The sequence below is a fragment of the Xiphias gladius genome, chromosome 19 (assembly GCF_016859285.1).
Source record: "Xiphias gladius isolate SHS-SW01 ecotype Sanya breed wild chromosome 19, ASM1685928v1, whole genome shotgun sequence".
Classification (NCBI taxonomy): Eukaryota; Metazoa; Chordata; class Actinopteri; order Istiophoriformes; family Xiphiidae; genus Xiphias; species Xiphias gladius.
In genome coordinates, this window is record NC_053418.1 from 10,773,089 (window position 1) to 10,798,678 (window position 25,590).

A 25,590-nucleotide genomic window follows, 5' to 3' on the forward strand; every position below is an offset into this window, starting at 1 on the left:
ACATCAAAGATCCACCAACAAGATCAATCCAGTCTCAAAGAAACTCAAAGGTTCTGCAAACCACTGTTTCCCTGAGAGAGCGTTGAAGTTGTTTGTTGCTGTTCCTGTGATTCTCTCAGCTGCTGCCAGCTCCTGTTCCATACCTTTAGTACTGTGTCGATAAGAAGAGGCAGCAGTTCCCTCCATAGACTGCTGAACAGAACAATCCAATACGAACCATAGCTGTAACGCCAGGCATCGATGGGTGCGTCACTACAGCAGCCTGTCATTCTGGTCCAGGTCCATGGTCAAATTGGCCTCTTTAAGTCGCATTTTTCATCATTAGCATGAGACATAAAACTGATCTCTAAGTAAATGTAGAAGCCAATTTCAGTTCCACCCTGATATATTGTCCTGGGCAGTTACTTGGGGAACAGAAAAGGGTTAAGAGGTTCAGAGCTGTGCAGACCAAGTCTTTCTTGGTGGCTTCCAGTTCTTTGTGAAAGAGCCAGACCACCAGTAATTCACGAAGCCAGCGCTGTAAAAAAGATGTGCTACCATATTTTAAACAAATTGTAGTATGTGGTATACGATGGCATTGTATTTCTTTATGCCTCCACCAGAGGTATTATGTTTTCGGGTTATCCGTCTGTCCCTTTCTCATGAACATGATATCTCAGTAATGCCTAGAGGGAATTTCTTCAAATTTGGCAAAAATGTTCACTTGGACTCAAGGATGACCTGCTTAGCATTTGGTGGTCAAAGGTCAGAGGAGAAGGTCACTGGGACCTCACGAAAGACGGTTTTTGGCCATAACTCAAGAATTCATACACTATTAATGACAAAATACAATTAATACCTTTTATTAAATTCCTTCAAAGTCTTCACTACATACATTATATGAGTCTGGACTGACATGGAGTTAAACTGCTACTTGATTGGTTGGGGAAGGCATACAACTGCATGGGGGTAATTCTTGTTGCTCTCATTTCCATTATTGACTATTAAATGTAGAAGCTAACTTCAGTAGAGTGGTAACTTCAGTAGAGTCCAGGCAGTCAGAAAACAAACTGAGTTTATCCTTAACTGTTCATTGTTAAACTCATTTGGTACAGAAATGAAAGATTTGATGGATATGGAAGAGTCAAAGAAAAAAACCTGCAATGACACAGATGATTTAAAATCCGGATGATATTTGAGTCACAAGGTTTCTCTATGGTTCATATAGATGTCATATCCCAAATATGATTAAAAACAGGATTCTAATGTGTTTTCAAAGGTACTCATTAACATGCCTAGTTAGAAACTAAATAATTGTGAATGTTAATCTGGAGTTAAATTGCTGAACAGACAGATGCTGAACAAATACACAGATAAAGCGTTGAGGCACAACTGCTTTGGCAACTTTAATTTCCAAATCACACATGAAAAATAACTGGGCAACACTAACTGACTTTGTAGAAGAGTTTGTACGTTACCTTTTTTTCTTTTCTTTTTTTTTAACACCAAGGCTTTTTGGGTCAAAACTTATCTGTTCGTTCTGCTACTTTACCAACACAGATTTCCTACTTAATTAAGACTCCAAATCAAATATAAGAAATGTCCATCCTTACGTAGTTTTCCACTGTAATGTGCTGAACACTCGAATTCAAATTCCTCTTAAAAAGTGAGTCTAGCTTTTAACAGTTGACAAGGGTAAGCAAATCCTGTCTGTGTGTGCGTGCGTGTGTGCGTGCGTGCGTGTGTGTGTGTGCGTGTGTGCGTGTGTATGTTATGTTGTTTAGCAACACAAGCTGAAGGGCAAGTTAGAAAATTGATGGCTTGCTCTAGGCAGAGTGAATGGGTTTAGAAGTAGCAGTTCCAATAATGCATTTTCTCTGGATTTCCCAAAAGAGGGTAAAAAGAATAGGGAGTTGTTTGTTACTGTTATGAAATGGTTTATTTTGCAGCTGTTTCGCTACATGGTTATTGAGTCTGTCTGTACTTCTTTTAAAGGCTGAACTCTTACTGTACTGTACATACTGCAGAACTTTTTTAGTTCAGAGAATTTTCGTTGTAATGTGGACTGTCACAGCAACAAAGGTAGCCTGCACTTTCGTTGCTCGATAGTGAAAATTAGCCTGAGGCCTCTCACTTTAAAACACAAAGCCATAGAACTAATATGGCCCGTTGACATTGAGGATGAGCCCTTCAGTGAATATGTGCTTGGGAAAAGAACACACTGGGATTTGAAAAATCAAGAGAGGACTTTGACAATGTGGCGTAATCACAGCTACCACTTTGCATTTAAAGGAGAAAAATGTCTCTTTTGACTTCCTCCACACTAGGTTCTGATTTCCGTCTGACATGCAACAAAGAGCTATTGATATGTTGCTTGGGAAAAGAGCACACTGGGATTTGAAACCTCAAGAGAACCGTTCGAGGGTTATGACAATGTGGTGTAATGATTGTGCATCTAAAGGAATAAAGTATGTCTTTTGACTTCCTCCACAGTACCTTCTGATTTCCGTCTGATATGCAATAAAGCACTATTGATCCTTAGGGAAAGAGGCCGCGAACAAAACCTCTTCTTCATCTCACGGAAACTGCTATGTAGGGGTCTCCAGAAGCCAACACTCACCCCCTGCCCACAGAAACACACATATGTACAATTACACATGCACACAGCCACTTCATGATAAAAGACAGTGTGTGAAACTCTTGAGGGAACTGAGGCCTAAGTCACTGAATAAATGACAGGTAATTTTCAGTTGAGATTGGAGCGTGGAGGCGAGTGAGGCAATCAATCACTTTGGCGATCACCCATGCAGATTTCAGTCCTCCCTGGCATTATCAAGGCCGCTGACATCGATAGAGCAAAACAAGATGGCTTGACAAGTGTGTGTGTGAGAGAGGGGTGTGTGCTGTGCATGTGTGGAGATAACACATTAATCGATTTGTGATGAAAATGCAGAAAATGCTCTCTTTGTGAAGGCTATGGAATTATTGCTGCTACATAGGTAGCATTTACTTTTTTGTGAGACATGTGAAAAGCATAGGGCAAGTCTTTCATGGATTTTTTTTCCCAAAGTGTGTCTGAGATGGCCACAGCTGGAGAAAAGTGGGACCTATTGATCCTGAGAGTTTCATTTTTCAAACATAGTCATCTTTCAGAGCCAGCTTCGATTTTTGAAAAATATACAGTGTGCTTTTCAGATAATTTTATGGCCCTTTTTGTCACAGTGTACAGTGGAGAGATATGAAGAATCTTTGGCTAGGTGGTAGTTGATGAAAGTGGATGACCATACTCCTACTCCAGCAGACTGGGACTCTCCCTTAGTACATGTTCAAACAAGGGCTAGTGTGCTGATTAGTATTTTGATGAATTGTCTAGTCTATAAAATGTAAGAAAATAGTAAAATAGTAACAATTCCCCAGAGCCCAAAGGGACCCCTCCAAATATCTTGTGTCGTCCCAACAACAGTCCAGTAAACCCAAAGATATTAACATTTACAGTGGTATGAAAACAGATACAAAGCACAATTCATCACATTTGAGAAGCTGAAAACACCAACTCTTTGGCATTTTTGTCTTATAAATGACATAACGATGAACCGATTATCAAAATTGTTGCTGACTAATTGTCTGTCACTTGACTAGCAGATTAAGGGACTAATTGTTTCACCACTACTTTAAACCATATTTTACTGCACCACCAGTGTCCCCAGACGGTGATTTTTTTAATCAGACAAGAAGAAATGCAATAACTTTTGCTCATTTTAAATGTCAACCATCTGTAAAACATTACAATTAGGGCTACGACTAATGGCCATTTACGTTATCAATTAATCATTTTTTGCATAATATGTCAGAAAAAAGTTTTTAAAAAAATAAAAGCCTATTCCCCAAGGTAACAAATCAAAATTGGTCATTTGTCCAACCAACACGATAGAAGCTGCAAATATTGGGTGTTTTTGCTTTAAAACAATTGACTCAAACAATTTATCAAACATAGTTGCAGATTAATTTTCTGTCGATCAAAGGATCGTTCCATTTCTAGTGACAATTCTCCAAAAATTTTACTTAACACAAAACTGAAATGATGACAATGTTTCTTTAAAGGAAAATTCTTGCTTAAAGAAATGACTTTACTTGATATCTGTGTTACAGGACATTACTTGAATCATCTTTCTCACTAAATACCACTTATTTGATTTGGGCGTCAAAGAGCAGCCTCTCCTGTCCTCACCTTAAGTTTGAGCGTTAAAAAAAATTACTTCTGACTTATCTAAAGTTTAACATTTAATTCGTCTACGGCTGAGGGGTTTTATCATGTCTTCTGTGTCTGTATATGAAATTATAATGCTTAAAGACCACTTTAGACTTGAATGTAGCACCACTATATAATGAAATCAACACACTGAGTCACTTTGAGAACTTTATGCTTCATTAAATAAAAATTAATTCTTGAGAATATTATCTAATTTACTTTGAAGACTTGATGGAGACAGAAAAACCTCCTAATACGTTTCAGAGGGTTTCCTGCAACTGGCAGTGAAGTGACTCTTATGCAAAGCTGCTGGATAGGCATTAAGATTGATTGTTAATAGAATGTGTTGTAGTGTATTCAGTAATCATTATTAATCTGTGTGTCGGTGGATTCTTTCTCAGCTAGGCCCAGTGTTCATAAAGCTTGGTTAATTAGAGTGATTGATTAGATAGTGGTGATTCAGAGCTCTCATCGCAGCTCCTCATCCCGTCAGGCCTCTAATAAGATCAGATTGCTCTCACATTCACCTACTCCCTTGCACACCCACGCACGCACGCACGCACGCACACAAGCGAAAGAGATAGTGTTTGATCATAAGCACTTAGCCTAACCTTAACCATCACAGCTAAACCTACCCTTAAACTAAACTAATTGTAACCTGAACCCTGAAATCAAGTCTTTGCCAACAAACAGCCCTTTGAAGTAGTGAGGACTGATCAAAATGTCCTCACAACAGTGGATTCGAACCAACACCTCAATAAGAAGACATGTACATACACACACACACACACACACACACACACACACACACACACACACACACACACACACACACACACACACACGCACACACACACACACACGCACACACACACGCACAGAAACACACACAGACACACACACACAGCCTCTTTTGGCCTGTCATGAAACCTCTCCATCTTTCTCAGTGCCTGTCTGTCACATCCATATTCAGACAGGATTTACAGGCATGAAAGAAGCAGTCAAGCTTACAAAAGCAATACACTGAAGACTAGAAGCTACATTATGTTACCATAAAAAGATTGCAAATCTCTCATTCCCTTTCATCCCCTTCTTTCCTCACCTTCTTCCTCCCCCTCTTCTTCTCCCTTATCGCTCACTGTGATCCATCCTGTGTTCCTGTCTCATCACATCTCATAAATATGGCTAGTCCCTCTGTTTAGTGAAGGAAAACATCACACTGGATAGCTGGAGACCAGGAACTTCACATTTGTCTAGACTCAACTGTGTACTTGGCCTGGGTGTGTGCTGCGTGTGTCTTTCTGTATGCCTGTGTGAATGTTTTCATGTCTGTATGTGAAAAAGCATGCACATATATTTGTTTCTCTGCAGACTTAATGTGAACCAGCTTTGCCAAAGCTTTAGTTGCAGATCAATACACATGCACAGCTCAAAGGGAACCTCCCTGCACTTACTGCACAGTGTCTGCTCATCAGCAGAGACAGCACAGTAAAGAGACTCTCCCTTGCTGTAGTAAAACTTTATGACTTTCCGTGTCTTTTGTCTCCAGGCATTGGATATTACAGAGGATGATAAGTATTCATTTAGATTTTTGCTAGTTCACCAGTCCTTTGCGTCAATACAGCCCATCTGAGCTCTGTAAAAAAGAGAGAGTTTGGTGAGTGTGTGTGCATGAGTTTGTGTGTCCACCTAAGTTTGTGTTTATGTGTGTGTTTGTCTGTGTATACCAAGGCTATGATGAACCCCCTGCACTATCACCCCTAAGAGAGTATTTCTGGAGAAAATGATTACCTTGGAAAGATTGAACTTTGATAAAAAATTGTCCCACTTCAATTTGTACCTCACAGGCCTGCAGTAGGCGTAATATTGGAAATCTGTAAAATTAAAATACAGAGTATTTCAGTAACAGGGAGCTTTCACAAAGACATCATGATATTCAGTGGCCTTTTATTGAGGAGTTCTGCTGAGTTTAGGTATCTTTCTCACTGTGAAATTGTAACTTACAGAACTTTGTTTCAAACTGGTCCGAACCAGACCTTTTGGACTTTTTGGTGACTTGAATCCTACCCTAACCTATGCAAAAGCAGATACTCATTGCCTCATCGGGCCTTATACTGTATCAGCTTTGGTTGGCCCTGCTGGCTTGATTGGCAGTTTCCTCTGAATGCCATGGCTGGCTCAGTACTCCAACCACCATCACACTGAGCTCCACTTGTCGTACAAGTAGACCCTAATTAGCAGCTCCTCTGTTATCAGAAACTTGATACCTGTCTTACAGGAAAAAAACCAAAAAACCCAAAAAAACCCGAATAGATAATATAAGTGAGACCACAGGCAGAGTGCTTTGGCAAGGAAACACAAAATTGCAAAGCAAAATCATCCAGGAAAGCTCTGCGTTTGCCAATCAAAAACATTCAAGCACATGATTGCGTCTGTGATAACTTTCCAGAGTTGTTAAATCCTGTCTCATAGTATTATAAACTCCTGTGCAATGCTTTTGTACCCGATAAGCCTTTAAACTACCGGTTTTCACAGGGCCCAGTGGACCTGAGTTGGGTCCCTGCTGCTCTTTTTCACTGTGGCTGACCTAGTACTAAACTAAAACTAGTCTGTCTGGATAGTATTTCATTGTCCCCCTGGTACCTGAGGCAACAGACCCCAGCCAAAGCTGCCCATTACATTGTTTTAAAGCAGGGCTGTTTTTGGTCTGACTGCCTGCTAAGTGTGAGACTGAAGGGAAGTCTATGCAGTCATCAGGTGGGCACCCTCTCAATAACTCGGTTTCAGTAAGTTTGGTCTACGACACTGAGAAGGCGCAACAGTGCGTTTAAGCTTCCCAAATAAATGCCACATTGCAACAACTAAAAAAAACAAAACAAACAAAAAAAAACTCCTATTCAATTGTAAAAAGTAATTTAAAGGATCTTTGCGATTTATACTTGCTCTTGAAACCATCCTTTCCTTGGTGCGGATGACAAAATTCTCCAAGGTTCCTAATGATGCTACCAACTCTTGTTTGAGTGACAATTGTACAGTTGCTGGCAAACAGTGAAACGTAACTCTGCATAAATTTCTCTGCTCTGTGTCTGAGGTTTCTAGCTGGTCACTTTCCAGGCACAGCTGGATCGGAGGTCTAGTTCCAGCTGGCAATGAGAGAACAAGTTTAAACCTCTGCTACTGTTTACTTTTTTCAGGCAACTAAGTGTATTCTTTATTATGCGCGTGTGGGATGAATCAATTTTTGTGTGGGTGTATTATCTGTCATTGTGTGTCATTATCAGAGTTTCAAACATAGACAAATAAAAGTGTGTCTGCCCTCCAAACATTCCCTAAAATGGCTCTATTTGTGTGTATGTGTGTGTCTTTGAAATATGCACAGAGGACAAAATAAAAGAAAGGAGGAACGGGAGGGAGTATTCTTACTGAGTTGTTTATGTAGCTGAGAATTGGCAAGTTTTAAATGATGGAGGAATGTAGAACTTTAGTGGGAGGGAGGGAGAAAACAGTGTGAGGGATGAAAGGGATGAACCGCAATCTGCTCCGGTCTTTCTCTGATTCTGACTCTTTTACGTATGCATCTGATGGAGTCAAACAAGTTGTATGACAGATGATATTGACAAGCTTAAATGCCCTCATTGGATGAGAAGTGGCCCCTGGGTGCTGCTCCAGCGTTTTGTAAGGACAGACCACCAGACAAAAACCACACACTCACATATAGCACTATCCCTTTTTGCTACCACAGCACTCTCAACAATTACCTTCCAGCTCTTTAAAACACACGCACACACACACACACAAAGGCTATCTTTATGACTGCAGCATTTCCACCATTCCTGTCCACTTTTTTTCTGCTTTCCTTACCTCCTTCACCAGAGACCATTAAACCAGATCCCTTCTAAAAGATTTTAAGGCCTCTCTTGGCTAGCCACTTTTTCTCCAAAGCCCTGCCATGGCTCTTTTCATGTTTTTAAATCAAAGTCCATGAAAGGTTGAGGAGCGGGATAGAGAAGCAAAGAGAAATTTGGGACGGGTTTTTGTGTTTGTGGGTCGGAGACAAATCTTAGCTACAAACCCATATGGTCTTACACAGACACACACACATACACAGGCTTAATCTGATATGGTACATGCTCTCCTGGCCTGTTCTGCTCTGCTGAGATTTTATTTTTTTTTCTCTTCTGTCTCCCTTCTCACCTGCTGAGAGTTACTGTAGATGTGTAACCTGCTCTCTTTCTTTTTGTCTCTTCTGCTTTCACACACAAGTATGCACCCACACTCAACTGCAACAACACACCCATGCAGCAAAAACGCTAGTATGAAAGACGGTCTGGAGGTGGCCTCTGCTGTGATTTCTTGGCTTCAATCGCATATGATTGTGATTTAAGGATCACGGCAGTGTGTAGCTTTTTGATTTTGGTGGTAGTCAACCTGAAAATGTTTTCCTTGATGGTTTATTGGCAGAGGCCATGTTGGGGGAGCTCTGGCCAGCTCACTTCACCTGCCAGCTCCAGCTGCTCAGCGCAGGCTGGTCCTTGTGGAGCCTTTTTTTCCCGTGTTTTATATTCAAAAAGACAAGTCTGCTCTACTCTCCCCCCTACCTCCACCTGGCCCTGCAGATCAGGTTCCATATGCATCAGTGTCTCCGAGTGGGACCGCTGACTCACCTTCAGTTAATCTTTTCTGACTGAAGCAAGTGTTGATGGGTAGTATGGTAGGTCCAAACCTGAGGCACAGAATTTTAAGTTATTGATTGCTGTAAAAAAACTATGCTGTATACAAAGCTAGCAAGTACAGTAAAATGCTACAACTTGTAAACACAACTGTGGATGAACAGTTCTGTTTTGGGTGATAAATTTTATTCATTTTTCAAGGTTGATACTTTAAGGAGGTACCCCCTCACAACTTGTTATTTCCATTTTATCATCCCAGCCTAGTTGACTGCCTACTTCAGCATTAGTTTTCTGATACATAAGAAATTATATAATGAACACTCTAATGTTGAAGGCAACTGTAAAATAGGGCAGGTAGATACACCTTTAATGTCACAGGGTGAACTTGATCAATCACTTTTGGGATAAAAAAAAAAAGAGCTTTACATTTTATTTGAGCAGTTGTAATGAACACTGTTTGTTAAAGCCCTATTCTTTTTTTTTCGTTCTTACTTTTTTGTCCTTTCAAAGGGACTTTGGAATAGAGCTCTCCATATTTCAAACATACAAAAATTGTTGCGAGAATGAACTGAACAAAACGTTATACTGTGTAGAAAAAAACGCCTGCGCATTTATGAGCTTGACGTCACTGCAGGATGATACATCTACAGAAGTTTATATATCAACAAGATTATGAGTCTACAGCCGCACTAGCAGCTCTGTGAGGCTATACTTAGACACAGCCGTAGATTGAGCTAAACCTGTTCACAGTGACATGCTAATGTTTAGCAGATACGCTTACCAGATTCACAATCTTAGTTTAGCATGTTGGCAACAACATTTGCACAAATTAAAGCTGAGGCTGATGGAAATGTCATCAGTTTTGCAGTATTTGTTCATAAACCAGAGTATAGAACAAATTAAAATTTTGACTTGATGGGAGTGCTAGATGAAAAGGAAGAGGATTATCAAAGTGATTAAAAATCATCCCGAGGGGAGCATAAATGCATGTACCAAATTTCATAGCAGTCCCTCCAGTTGTTGTTGAAACATTTATGAAGGAAAAATCAAGTGATCACAAAAACTACTAGAACTACTGATGACGCTAGAGAAAAAGTCAGGGGCTCACCAAATTCAGTAAGATTCATCCTCTGGGGACCATGGATATCTTTACAAATTTTCATGGCTTCGTAGTTAATGAAATATTTCAGTCTGGACCAAAGTGAACGACTGACCAGCTGATAGTGCCATCCATAGAGCTGGGCACCTCGCATGGCTAGAAAACGGTAAAATAATGGTAGCATCGATGCCCTTCTTAGCAAAGTTTTTTTTCTGTCACATAAAAGTGGGCTAATATTACTCGCGAACTTATTTTGGACCAAATTTCATACAAGAGGTAGTAAAAGTACAGGTTTACAGACGTCAGTCTGAATCATATTGTTCATTGTTAAATTCTAAACTCAAAACTTATGTCCACTACTTACTTGTGACTGGAAATCCTCTGCAGTCACATTCCTATATGAACCATTTTACACTTTACAAGAACTTTGGCTCTTTACTGAAAAGGTTGAGAGACATACAGTACCATTGAACTTCACTGGAGTTATAGGAGGTGTTTTAGCCAGATAAGCCATACTGTATGTGACTTAGTGAAAGATAAATGGACGCCTCGTTCTTTCTTTTTGTGACTTCTCTTTCCCCTCGCTGTCTCTCTGGGTTTTCCATCTTCCTCTGCCCTGACTGAATAACCTTAAGGAGGACTTGGAAAGGGGAGGGGGTTAGTGAGACAGGGAGGAAGAGAGAGAGAGAGGGAGAGACAACCTTAGAGTGACAGAGGTGTGATTAACTCTAAGGGTGTGTATGTAGGATGACATTAAGAGAATGCAGGGTATATGGACAAGTATAGTGATCAGTAAAAAGCAAGACTTACAAGTAGTAATGGAATCAGTGTTTTTAGGTAGGACGCCAAATGGATCTATGAACACACCAGGCTATGGCTGAACAGAAGTGAGGAGGGGAGGATGGCCCCTGACTGTCTGGTCACAGTGTGACATCGATTAGCAGTGTGACTCTGTCCTTTGCACCAAAATCAAACAAATATTTAAACCTAAATGTGTAACTCAAAAAAGGCGAGGCTGAAGCATGGTGCAGTGTAACAGACATGCACGCATCACCTGTAATCTAAACTATATGGAATATTTTATCAGTCATAAAGGTGTGCTTGAAAATACAGTGTTGTTCCTTTAATCTTAGTTTCATAAACTACATTTGAGTACATTTGAGTTTATACCTGTAGACTGGATTTTCAAAAGTTTATTTAGATCTGTGCTTGCAGGATTCATTTTTTAAGTCTATTAGTTTGTACATTCAGTTCCTGGCTTGCAAGCTTCCACCTTCTGTCCACTTTCATCCCATCCGTTCTAGGGTTTATACAGACTTATACATTACATCTTGATGTACTCTTAAATAAACGAGGAGGGTCATTTTATCTGTTTTTTTTAAAGCCAGTTGTAAGCTACAATCTCCTAGCTAGCAGCCGGCTAGCTGTCTCTCTCTTGCAGCTCCTAAGAAACCGATTAGTCAAACGTTGTGCTGTGTCTTGTCAGTTTTGTGTACAGAATCACTCCACTTAGAAAAATGGATGTTAAGACTTCAAAAAAATTAAGTCTGCTACATTTTAACACAGAATTTACAAATAAAAAACCCAAATGTACAAGTTTAAAAAATGAATGTCATAGGTTATAATACAAAGGTTAAAAAGCCATCACAGTTTTTAGGATGTGTCTAGCTGCAATTGCCTCCTATCTGTAACTGTGAAACATTTCTGTTGTTGCTCAACTCCATACTGCATCTTAATCAGCAAGTCACCAATCTTTGCAGTGTAACTGGCCAATTAATTATCTTGCCAATCGTGCAGTAAAGACAGTGCCTCAGGAGAAGCAGTGGTTGATACACTATTTGGAAACCTTTCTGCATTATGACTAAGAATTGTCAGACTGTCCAGAATCATCATTTTGCATTAGATCGAATAAGGAAATGGCAAAGTTTTTCCCTGCTGTTTCTTTGGCTCTGTCTTTATTAATTGGAAGATCCGCTGACTATATTTCTAGACGTTGATGGTAAGGTCACCGACACAACTAACACATATGTAACTGCAAATTCAAGATACTGTTTTCTTTACCTTTTGTACCTCTAAAAAACTGTATGGATTATTTAATGTATTTTAAATGCCCTTTGTACAGTGATTGTGTCTGAGAAAACAACTGACTATGCCAGTGCATTATGCGACCTGCTTAAAGTAAAGTCTTTTTAAGTGTTTCTTCCAAATTTTGCTCCACTCGGTATTTCATATTAAACCTTAAAATTAAGGCATACTTTTCATGTACTTTTAGAACATGGTAGACTCATATTCCAGTGTAAGTGCACTTTGATAGACTTGTTTCAAATTTGTTTAAGCTGACAAGGGAAAGTTTGTGTGTTTGTACGTATCCATCATGAGCTGATGTGCTTTTGCATGTATTTTAATGTAATTTTGGTTGAATTGATTTTTGGGAGTTTCATAAAGGAACATCGACAATCTGGATAGGGATACCGGAAAAAAAAGGGATTTTTGATCTCTAATGTTCTTTGATGTTTTTTTTCTTTGTTTTCCCAGCTAATCACACTGTAGAGTCAATTCTGTCTCTCCACTCTTCCCCTTCTCATTTTATTTTGCCTTTGTGAATGATGAAGAGTTGGAGGAAGCACTGAACAAGCCTATAGAGAGGACTAACAATCTCCCACATATTGTTGCAGTGTTGAGTGTGGTGAGGGAGGTGAAGTAGCTATCAATAACCCTATTGACTCCTACAGTGGAAGCTGATGGAAATGTTGAAATGCTTCCCTATCGATCTCTGATCCACTATGGGCTGTTAGTAGACTGCTGGGTGAATGATGGGGAATGGTCCATCCATCATAAGTCGACGCCTACGCTGCTTGGCAGACATGCACTCTTAGCTGTTTTGTCAGTTTTCATCATCCTCCTCCTCCTCTCCTTCTGTGATCCTCCTTCTCTCACTCTTATTCTCTGCTGTTCCTCAAACACAAAACACACCTGACCCTCTACACAGATGGAGTAGACATTTAGTCTGGAATCTGAAAGCCCCTGTCTGCACACACTAGCTTTGAGAAATACCATTATCAGAATTATTTGCTAAAATTACTGGCGAGTCCAGCTTTTCCCAATGCAAACTATAGAAAAAAAGTCCTTCAGATGTCTTTTTACTATGATTATCATATGGTGATCCTGGAAATGTGAATGAATGAGACATATTCGACCTGTATGGAGTAAAGAGGTTTCTTACCTGGGATACTAATGTAAACTCTCTCTTCTCTCCCTCTCTTCCCCCTGCTGTTCTGTTCTTTTCTATTGTCCAGGTCACTGATCGGTCTGTGCAGGCTGTTGCAGAGCACTGTCCTGAGCTGCAGTTTGTTGGCTTCATGGGATGCCCTGTGACCTCTCAAGGAGTCATTCATCTTACTGCGGTAAGTATCACACAAATCTTTGATTTGCATTGCCATAGTTAACCTTGAATCCTTAGTCGTGACCTATTGTAGGAACTCCAGTTGTTAGTTTACTTCCTGTAAAACTGAGCATACCGTACTTCCCGCAGCACAGTTGAAAGGAGGTTAATTTCAGTCAACAGCTTAACCTTTTTGAAGTAATTACTTGCAACAGTAAATGTCAACAAAAGTTTTAGTGTGACTAAGTTTTTTTTGTCTAATCCTGTTACTGTAGGCCAGCTCTCCGTGTTGCTGCAGGCCATGCATTGTTTCCAGAGGGGAAATTTAACTTTTGGAGAGTAAACTCAGGAGCTCGCTGTGTGTTTTATCTCAGACTTAGTTCTGAAGTTATTATGTGTTAACTTTAAATCTCATGAAAGCCTAATGAGATGAATCCTAATAATACGCTGCTGTTCTGACTACACCCTGCTGTTTGGATATTACCATGCTAATGAGCAGGGCTCCGTGCTTAAAGATGTTCCATGCCATATAAACATGGACAATCATGCACTCACACTTTGATTGCTTGAATTGCATTCACCAGGAAATAGTCCACCTTGTTTTTATTCTCATTTATTTCCTTTTCCCAACACAATATCCATCTAGAATGTGTGTGTGTGTGTGTGTGTGTGTGTGCGTGTGTGTGTGTGTGTGTGTGTGTGTGTGTGTGTGTGTGTGTGTATGTATGGTTTGTGTGCACTAAGTGTGTCTTGTGTAATGTCTTGTCTTGTGTGTAATAATACAATTCGATTTGTGTTTGATGTACTTTTGGTGTTGATGTGGACCATAACGCATCTATGTCCATGTTGCAATTACCCATGTTCCTCCTCCTCAATGCAATTAATGTTGTAATAGGAGGACTCAGACACCCGATGCTTTTTTGCATTTTTAGATTAACAGGCCCCTATTAATTTGGCTCCCTTTTGGGCCCCCCCATCTCTGTAGCCTGACAGACAGTAATACATTGGAGTCAGACAGACATACAGAAAGTAGCCAGTCATAATGGCATTAGCATTACATGGGTGGGATGCATACACATCACACTCATTCCACACACATACAGTTTAACCATTATTATATTTTATTAGTTTATTTATTAGAAGTTTAAGTTTCTGATATTTTTTATATATTTTTTTTAAGATTAATTTTTTTATATTTTTTTTTTTTTTTCTACTTTTTTTTATGAACTTTTTTTTTTTTTTCTTTATCAGGTTATATCATTACAAATACAGACACAGAAGACAGATAAAAAAAAATATATCTTTTTCAAAAAAAAAAACCCCAGGTCCATTTTTTTTTAGTTTTTTTTTGATTAGATCATGATTTCTTTCTTTTCTTGTTCAGATTTTGAGTTAGTGGCATTGTCAATGTAATATTTGCATTTTTTTTTCATTTTTTTCTAAGCTGCCTTAAAAATTTAGATAGAATAATAATTTTTGACCTTGGAAACAGAAACTGACAACTCCATTTATTTGCAATGTCAAAAATAAATTTTCAGTCTCAACACGTTAATTTCATTGTAATCAAATTAACAGAACACAAATACACACAAAACACAGCAGAAATTCCATTTCTACACCTACACACCTATATAACAATTATGCATTTGTATAACCCCAAAAAGAAGCCCAACCATGCGTGGTCCCCTGCATCAGTGACTGGTTGCCAAATCTAGAGGAGTCCCTTGATAATTTTGTCTAAAATTTAGGTCATTTTCACGAAAGATAAAATTTTTAATAACTCATCATCGAGCTAGACTGGTAAATCTGCTGAGATGACAATTTGCTGGATTATTTTTATATCATAGCTGATAAATTACTATCAATTTATCTGTCTGGTGATAAGTGACAATAAAATTGCAGTACAGAAATGACAAAAATATATATGAGGTAGTTTAAAAACAGTGTCACTATCACATAGTTTGTCTACTAGAGAGCACCGATGCTATAAGTTTATTTTCCAACTGCAAAGTGTCCGATTCAAGAAGTATCTTGGTCCCAATTCTTTCAGAAACACGCCTGAAGAGAAACTTAAACGCCTGGCTAAAAGACAGCGTTTCAACACTCTCAATCATTGGAGGTTTGAAGCCTGCTTTACCTCTGAGCATAGCCGGAATCACTGATGTGTGAGGTCAGAAATGTGCTCTGTCGCACCTGTAACCGCACCCGACAGTGAGGTCACAGTGTACTGACACACCCTGTATTAAACTTGTAACATAACTGCAGCAAGCTAAGAAGTTAAACAACATTAACAGAGGGTTTTAAGTTACTCTTCCATATATTTTATGTGTATGTATAAAAAAAATCTAATTTATTGTTATTGGATGATTTAAACTCTCAAATATTTATTGGTATTGGCCTCTAAAATCCTGTAGCCATCTTTCAGTGATGGAACGTCTTTAGACATCCAAAATTTAATGATGGTCTTTTCTTGCTGTCCAAATCAAATTTGCATTAAGATTATTTATTTTTATATCATTCACATCAACTGCTGGTGTACGGTGAGGGGGTGATAACAAGATCCAATCGAAATAACCACTTAAAAATACTTTTTTGAAGGTAGTTGACATTTCTGGCACTGGTGTGATCATAATTTATGAATCGTGATGAGATGGAAATGTTTCAAGAATAACATTTCGACCACGGTCTGTTTGTACAGATTTAGTCAACCCATCTCTCTCTCTGTTCCTGTCAATTTAGCCATCATCTCTGTGATTCACCTCTTTCTGTCCTCCCTCTCTCCTGCATCTCTGTCTCTCTGCCGCTCTATAATCTCAGACAGTAATTATCTCGTTTAGCAGTTGATTCCTCCTCTCATTCATTCCCACTTGGTCCCTTCCAGTGTCGATTGAAAATCATATTCTCGCGTTCAGAATCGTTGCATTTCTGATGACTCCGTGGACCTGCATGTGATTCCAGGACTGCAGCGCTCCTCTCTTGTTCGATTATCACACACTCCCTCCCACTTCTTTTCTTTCTCGATTTCTCTCTCTCTCTCTGATAATCTTCCCAACCGGCCTGCTTGCAACCCAGCTATAATCAGGAAAAAAGGGAAAATCCATCACTTTTATTAACTTCTTTCATATGACACACTCATTTCAGATTGATAGTCTTTTTTTTTTTATACCGGCTTCTCACAAATTAGGGTATGAGGAAATCAATTGAAATCGTATTTTCTTAATCAAGTGAGCTGATGGTTGAAATAGGCCACCCATGGTGATGGGTTCAGTGCTGATGGTCTGTAGAATAACTGTAAAGCTGTGGCATTTATGCTCCTCTAATGGTTCTGCAGTGTTACAGTCCTACAGGAGCTGTGCGGTTCCTCTGTGATGTGCAACCCAACTCGATATTTGTAGTCAGGCACCGTTTGATAAATCATCATCTTGTTATCAGCTTAAAGGCAAAATTAAGATTTCTGCTGGCTGAGGGTGTAAAGCCTGCTAATCGAAGACAAGCTTTCTAACATGTTCCTAACTGGTTGCGAATCAAACATAACATACAGCTGGAAATGTCAGAACAAAAACTGGGATGATTTTAGGAGCCAGGGATGTAATGTACATTTTTATTTATGGTTGATTTTTGGAATGAGGCTGGCTCTAAGCTCTTGACATTAATAATATTTTTTTTGATGAGGCTTGTCACATCACAAGGCTGTGTAATTGATACAAAATGTCTTGGGGTGGAGGCTTTGTGGGTGTCCCAGACCTTTCAGTTATTTAGCGCTCTTCCTCAGCAGCTAATTTGAGAACTTATATCTATATATATCTATATATCTATATATGGATATATAGATATATATGTATGTTTGTGTGTGTGTGTGTGTGTGTGTGAGGGGGGGGTCTGAATGAGATTAGTCATTTTCCTAATTCAGTTTCAGAGGGCGTACCCTTTAGTCAAGCCTGTGACAAGCCACAGAGGTGGAAGCACGATAGATTGATTTGTTTGTATTTGCAGTGGATAACATACAGTATTTTCTGTGCTGTCCCTCTGCTTCTCAGGCAGCCTCGGTCACACTTTGCTGTTGGCTGGCTTTGAAAAAAATGAGCTGCTTCGGTAATTTTCGAACTCTCGGAATAGTTTTGTTACCTGTTACCTCTTGTGTCTCTTTCTCTGTCCAGTCTTTTCCTGGTTTTGGTCATTGTCATCCTCTGTATGTATCTCTTTTATTCTCTTTTATTCATGTGGTTTGTGTGTTTTTGTCCGCTTTCCCTCTCTCTCGCTCTCTCTCTCTGACACACACACACACACACACACACACATACGCACACTCTCTCCCTCTGTCTCTCCATCTTCCTGTCAAGTGGTGCTCTTTTCTTCTGGTAGTGATTAAATCCAAGGTCGGCTCTATCAGAGAGCCAGTGTTTGAGAGCAGCTCTGGGTGCCAGAGGGCCTTCATTCCCCCAGCCTTAGATGTCCCACTGATGGCTTCCCTTTGCTTGTCATGCCTACCCACAATGCCCCTCCTCATACATCAGCTTACCACTGCCCTAAAACACTGTGGGCCTCAGAATTGCATTTTTGTGTGTGTGAAAGTTCCCACCCATGGGAGAGAGAGAAGAGGCCAAAGACATAACAAATGGGGAGACTGTTGAAAAATGTGTCAGAGATGAAAAGAGGTATATTTGGAGACTGTAATAGCTATGTGTTATCCCTCTGAAGTGCAAAAGTTGGATGTGTCTGGTCTTAATTTGGGGCCTTGTAGATTAATTCAGTCGTGCCGCTCCAGTGGTTTTGTTGTTCTTCTGAAAAAACTGTTTCAAACTTTGATAAATGCTCTCTAAATTTGACAGAATTGGACTGTGGGCAGTACTTCATTCTCTCTGTGTGTTTATGAGCAAATAAAACAGTCTGGTTTATGACAGGGAAGCTATTTAATTTCATAACCAGAATCATATGTTTTATATCTCCTGGTGGTTTAGTGGAGCAGCATATACTCGAAACATCCCGAGTTCAAATTTGGCTCACAACCTATGAAAAATTACAAAAATAAAGTAATATAATTTATTTATTGCTTTTCACTCTTTTTTTTTTTTTTTTAATAAACTGCCATGAGCACAGGTTGGAAAAAGAGGTTTTAAAGTGGTGAAACACAAAAGGTTAAGATACAGGTCTTCACCCACTGTCACCCTCACACCCACCACTCCCTCCCCATGTAGGATGAGTGGTGTCTGGCTTTGCTGTAGTCTGTTGGTCCCTTATCTCCTCCCCCTGACTGGAGCACAGAAAATACATAATCACAGTGCCCTGTGTCAAACTGATAACCCCCAACACAAACCGGAGAAGTAAGTGTGTGTGTGTGTGTGGATGTGTGAGAGCGTGTTCGTGTCTATGTGTACCTTTTTCCTGTGTATAAATGTGTGTGACACTGTGCACTTGTACATGTGTATTGTGTCTCATGGGTGGTAGAGGGGATAAAGGGGAAACGGAGGAGCAGAGGGGATTTGGAGGAAGAAAGGTAATGGGGTTGTGGGGGTCGCAAAATGAGTCGAAATTGTAATAATTTTCTTCACTGCTGTATGGAGGAGATTGGGGGATTTATGAATATAATGAGCAGAGAAGAGCCTGCGGATGATGTGTGTCTCTTGCAAGAGTAATTGAAGAATAATTCATTTGGCTCTAAGACTTTTAACCCAGAGACAGACAGAGATAGAGAGGTTTTTGACCTCTGGAGGGAGGGATATCATGTCTCATTATTGGCCCAACTAGTGTCACTGTGCTGTGACTGTCATCCAGTGCTGTCACATTGGTTTGTGCATGCATGCGTGCGCGCGCGTGTGTGTGTATGTGCATGTGCATGTGCGTGCCTTTGTGGTCATTTGGCTTAGTGCGCTGAAGAGAAACCAACGCTCTCTATCTCCTCGAGCCTTTCCTCGCCACCGAGTTTGTTATCAACACCAACACATGCAGGATTAGCGACTGAAAGGGATAAAGAGAGAGAGCGCAAAAGGGGGTAGGAGAGGGAAAATACGTGATAGACAGTAGATGGGCACAAGAGAGATAAAGAGAGAAGTTAACCACATATGCATCATCAGCTCACTTGTCCATGATTGATGTAGACAATGGATTTGTGATACCAAACCCATGGTTTTTCCAGAATTTGCCTCAGTCCTTGTTCAAATATTAATATCACTCTGTCTGCACAGGCCTGTGTGTGTGTGTGTGTGTGTGTGTGTGTGTGTGTGTGTGTGTGTGTGTGTGTGTGTGTGTGTTTTTCTGAGCATGCATCTCGAGGGGGGGGGGTTGTCTCGACACAGCTTTCTCCTGTCTGACTGAACTGTCTGACATACTCCAATATGGGGGGAAAAAAAAAAAAGAGTGTGTATGCATGAGTGCACACTTGTATTCACCTAGTGGCATCGCTGCCATTCGTCTCACCTGTTCGCACCCGCCTCATCCTGTCTCACACCTTCTCCAACACATGCAGACATCTGAGAAAACTGTGTCAAGTCCACAATGCCAACTCCACAACACCCTGTGACTTTGACTTCTTGCTCAGGACTTTGAATATAACTTCAAAGTGACTGTCTGAACGTCCACCCTCATTATTTAGAGGATTTAGACTCGTTTTCTACTCAGCTTTGTCGCTCTGACAATCGAGAGTTTCCACTGTTACGGCTGTTCAGTTTTTACTGAAAAGCTACTTTTTTTTTTGCTTTTTCATGGACAGTGTTTGCATGCACGTGTTTTTTTTTTTTTTTTTTTTTTGGTTTTCTTTGTGGATATATATGCAGTTCCCATAGTAGGACCTACATTTCATAGACTAAACTCACATACTAAATCCTGAAGTGGTTATAAATTAACTACAGCAATGAAATAGCAGCTCATATTTTCCAAATCCAACATGTTCGCTATTTATGACTAAAACAATGCTCGCTCTGTCCGCGCTTTTTAAATGTCATTTAGCTGCTTGTCAACTGGGACACTGAGGTTGATGGACATCAACAGCCATGAACTCATGCTGCTTTGTGGCAGTGTTCAAACCATGACATCATATCCTCTGCATGGGGTCCACCAGGCCTCAACTTCCTGCTTGGCATCATGATGCTTGACGCTGTGTAAATAAATGTAGTAATAGCACAGGTAGTTATAGCTATGCAGTCTGGCAGAACATACACAGGTACATACACACAAACAACCACTGTGCACCAGACTGTGACATACACTAATGTAATAAAGTGTCAAATCAACCTCTCCAAATATTGAGCTCCAGCCTTTGCTTGGCTGAAGGATAGCGTACCTTTGAAACAGCCAGTTATTTTTCTTTCATTTAAAGTAGTGTTTTTTATTTGACCTCTAACTCAGGCTCTCATTTTTTCCTGTTTGAGAGAGGCTTCTAATTGAAGCAGGTGAGGACTTGGAGCTCAGAGATCTCCTCTGGTTATGTGGACTGAATTAAACAACCTCTTTCATATAGAAACGCGGTGCCACTCCCAATCCTCAGACAAGAGCTATTTGCTCATCCATCGCTTGTCAAAAGTGAAGTGATTGCTTCTTGTCTTATCTTTGCATAGATAATTATATAACTGAACTGGTTTGGTGTTGGTTTATAAACATTCACATCCAATTGTGTTATTCTGTCTTTTTCTGCTATGTGGCTCTTTTCAGAAAAATATTTGTCAATTTAAATTAAAAAATAACTTGAACATACATTAAACCTATCCTAAAATGTATTTTAGGATAGGCTAATTTATTTATTTTGTGATTATTAATTTCACAATATAATATAGTTGATGTCTTAAACCACTAGTTCTCTAACTATGGCTGCAGTTGATATTAATACTATTCTTTTTTAATTTTGTTATGTGTGTTTTAGCAAGTTATGGAAGATTTATTCAGGTCAAAGTGAAAGTACTCATTATGCAGAACAGCCAGAGGGTTACAGTATTAAATTATTGGATTGTTATTTTTGATGCATTAACAAGCAAGCAGTACTTTAATAGTTTAGTTGGTCAATGTACAGGTATTTTTTTTACTGCTTTATGTATGTATATGTGTGCTGGTTTAATCTGTGTAAATGCATCATGTTTTATGAAGCGATCACATGTTGCGTATGTATAATCTTAATCTGTAATTATGACTAGTACTGGGTTAACTAGTAATTATAGCTGTTAAAGAAATGTAGTGAAGTAAGAAGTAAAATATTTGTCTGACATGGAGTGGAGTAAAAGTATCATAGATTAGTAGTATCATAAAATGGAAATAGTGAGTTAAAGTTCCTCACAATCGCAGTTAAATGCAGTTTTTGAGTTATTGTCCTTAGATACTTCAACCCACTGTTTTTCGTGCATGTGAACATGTGTGCACATAGTCGTTGAAATATTTATATGATCAGTGTGTGCATTAATTCCTGTGCCGTGCATGTGTGTTCACGGGGCTGGGACAAAACGCTGGCCTCTGAGCAGCTGGATTTTTGCAGGTTTCACTGTTTTTATGAACAGCATGAATAATTATCCAGGTGTAGCTGCCAACTCGGAGGAGACGAGACAAACTCCGCCTGGTTTCAGACCTTAGCCAACGAGGAGAAAAACCAGCTTAACCCCTCACCAAATCCCCTGCTCTTTATTCTGTTGCCCTGTTTTTCTCTCTCACTTGCTTTCCTCACTCTGTTTCACTGTTTTTCTGTTTCCGTCTCTCTTTATCTCTCTCTCCCTGTGCTGTGTGAATCACTCGCATTGTGTCCCCCTCTGTCTAAAGCTTTTGTTCTCCCTCCTCCCAATTTCTCTCAGTTTATTTGTCTTTCTTTTTGTTCATTCTTGGATCTTAGAAGTACCTGAACAGAAAATGAGCTATATCTTGAGTGGAAATGTTTAAATAAGTTTAGCAGCATTAAAACATTTTACCTATGAGTCAAATTATGATGATGTGTCAACTATTAGAAAAGAAACACTGGCACTGTGGCCTGTCACATTCTAGGTGTGAGTAATTAGTGAAAAGTAGTTTTTTTGTGACTTTGCTTTTTAGGGATTTGGAGGATATTTTTCTTTTAGGAGATGTCTGCTAAACTGTTGAATTTATTTTCCTGTGGTAATTTTCACATATGGATTATGAAAGTTACAGTCTTAGCCTTGATTGGCCTCTTTCCTTTCATGCAGACATCTGCTAAAATTTTCAGATTTTCTTCAACCCAGCTACACTCTCGTCCAATCAAAACTCATGCGTGTTGGCCTGGTTTTTCATTGGTTATCCACATCAATGAAACAGTCACTATTGGTTGTAGTAGAAATTCTGTTTAGCAGACATAAGCAGTTTTGAAGATTCAGAGAACAAATAGTACTTTTGATGTTGGGGCCTTTAAAATTTACTCCAGGCTTAATACCCATAAATACTGAATGCAAATAACTGTGTGTGAGTGTGTCATTGTGTGTGTGTGTGTGCGTGTGTGGTGTGTTTGTGTGTGTGTGTGCGTGTGTGCGTGTGCGTGTGCGTGCGCGCGCAGTGTGTGGTGTTCATAGCTTTTTTTTTTTTTTTTTTTTTTCTGTGACAGTGCGAGTGCATGTCTGATGCTATGAATATTAGTGGCAATGGTCACTTTGTCAACATCCAGGTTTGATTTTGGCACTGCTTTTGTTTGTGAACAATGCCACCACACACACACACGCGCGCGCATCCATACGTGCACACACAGATCGGCCTCATGCTGCATAAATAATTTAGCACTTCGATCCAACGGTGGCCACAGTGGCAAAAGACAGTTTGTGTGTGTGTATGTGTGGGTTAATGTGTGTTTTCGTGCATGTGTGAGCATCTCCTTGCATGCATGCGTGGCTATGTTCATGCATGCAGTTAAGGGGGTGTTCCCTTTCATTAAATACTGTTCTTTATCCTGTCAGTTTAGCCGTCCCTGACGATCACTGCTGACCGATCTTTGTGCACACAAGCTGTTTGATATTTATTTAATTACTACATCTAAAGTCTGTGTAGATGAGGATATGCCACAAACAAAATCTGTTTCCTGTTCATTCCATGCCTAAGCACACTTTTTCTCACGAGAGGTGTGGATCCAATTTTCTCTTGGGGAGTGACAAAATGTAGACATAGGCCCCACATAAGAATGGAGGGACAAATGGAGCACCTTAACCGAGTTAAAGGTTTTGAAAGCCTTTTTTATTACATTCAGCACAGTGCAGCATCACACACTCAGTGTTTGTTTGCAGTTGGTGTGTGTGTCTCTGTGTTTTGATTCTCAGTATGTGGGGAAAGGGAAGGGTGTTTACATGTGTGCTTACTTCACAAAGTGAACTGTGGTCCTTATCCATTCCCTCCATGTGTCTTCATGCTGGCAGGTATATGTTCATACCTATGGAGCTGACAATAGTGCTCAGTGATCTTAACACCAACTGTAAGCTTGTTTTCTCTTTAGCCTTGGCCATGACATTTACCTCCCTGGCTCCCTGGTGGCTGGCTGGAATATCATACCTCTATTATCTTGCATCCCTGGTGTGTGTATGAGTGTAAATGGCTTTACAGTCTTTGCCTCTCGTTCACCCACTTACACAAACACTCACACAAAGATGGCGAAGGTTCATTGTCTTGCCCGAGGACACTTCAGCATGTGGCCAGGAGGAGCCGGGATCGAACCGCCACCCACACACCCATTCTGTCTGTGTGTGTGTGTGTGTGTGTGTGTGTGTGTGTGCGTGTGTGCGTGTGTGTGTATGTGTATGTGTGCACCTTTGCCGTATATAGTTTTGAGCATGTATCAGAGAAAAGAAACCTGTGCTGTGACTTTAAAAGCCTTTGGTAATTAAAGAGAGCAGGAACTCTTTTTGAGCATTGTCAGTGTGGGTTTCGAAAAGTGTGTCAGGAAATAGAGATTTTGTCTGGGGGATTACTCTAAACCCCCTCTTATAAGGTATTCAGATGGGAAAGAGGGATATTGAAAGTCGGAGAGATGAAAGCAAAGAGAAAAGTGAATGCTCATATTGGCTCATAACCCCTCACACCAGGCATGCAAGTGCAGAATAGTAAACAGTAACAGCAAGCAATTTTGTGGCATTTGTCTACCTTGTTAGGTTTTATTCTGCATTCATGCTATTTTTTCAGCACATGCGGTGCGCAAGTGTACTCAGTGTACAGACAGATATTTTTCACATTCCTTGGGGATACATTAAAACCATCCATGTAATTCAGTGGGCTTGTATACCACACATTCTTTCATAAAATATTTCTCTTTCACAGCTTCGTTTTTTTGCACTGCTCATCGTAAAAAATCAACTGCTGATCCCTCTGAACAGACTGGGATTTTTTTTGCCTGTATACAGTGCCTGTTTGTGTGAAAGGGATCAAACATAAGATTTTGATGTTAACTTTATTTTGTTAAATGGGAGCAGTGCTATCAGGTTGTTTGTGCTACACGGCTACCTATTTGTTTAAATTTGACATGATTAAATCATTCCAGTGCTTGTGTGTGTTTCCTTTTGTAGCTACGTAACCTGAGTGTCCTGGACTTGCGGCACATCTCAGAGCTCAACAACGAGACGGTGATGGAGGTGGTGAGGAAATGTCGCAACCTCAGCTCCCTCAACCTCTGCCTCAACTGGAGCATCAACGACAGGTTTGTCAAGGAAAGTTTTTTTTATAATATGCAATTGGGGTAACTGTGTTTTCTGGCCCATAACATAACAGGACAGAAAAAAAAAGGGATAAAACGTGAGGATAGGCAGTTCAAATAGAAACCCTCCTCCTTGGACAGCCACAAGAGGAGCCGTAGGTGGGAAAAAATACAAGGATAGAAAAATTGTAACTGTTAATTAAAGTTCAAAAAGAGGTTTATAATCTAAAAGTGGTATTAGAGTAAGTCTGCTACTAATGTGTGCCAATACTTGTATAACGAATCCAACAAAAGAAGACCATTGGGTCTGGGGGCTGTCCCAACTTAGTAAATTATTTGACTAATCGCTCATTATGGTGTTTTTTGACAAAGAATCATTGATTAGTAAATTTTTTTTTTTTTTCTGTGACAGTGCGAGTGCATGTCTGATGCTATGAATATTAGTGGCAATGGTCACTTTGTCAACATCCAGGTTTGATTTTGGCACTGCTTTTGTTTGTGAACAATGCCACCACACACACACACACACACACACACACACACACACACACACACACACACACACACACACACACACACACACACACACACACACACACACACACACACACACACACACAC

At 39.9% G+C, this 25,590-nt stretch overlaps 1 protein-coding gene across 1 annotated transcript in view; it reads left to right on the plus strand.

Moving 5' to 3' along the window:
• Positions 1-25,590, plus strand: part of fbxl17 (F-box and leucine-rich repeat protein 17) — a 223,108-nt gene that overhangs the window by 64,376 nt on the left and 133,142 nt on the right. The window contains exons 7-8 of the mRNA XM_040154669.1: positions 13,294-13,401; positions 24,842-24,986. Coding sequence (XP_040010603.1) covers positions 13,294-13,401; positions 24,842-24,986 — 253 coding nt within the window. The remainder of the gene's footprint in view (positions 1-13,293; positions 13,402-24,841; positions 24,987-25,590) is intronic.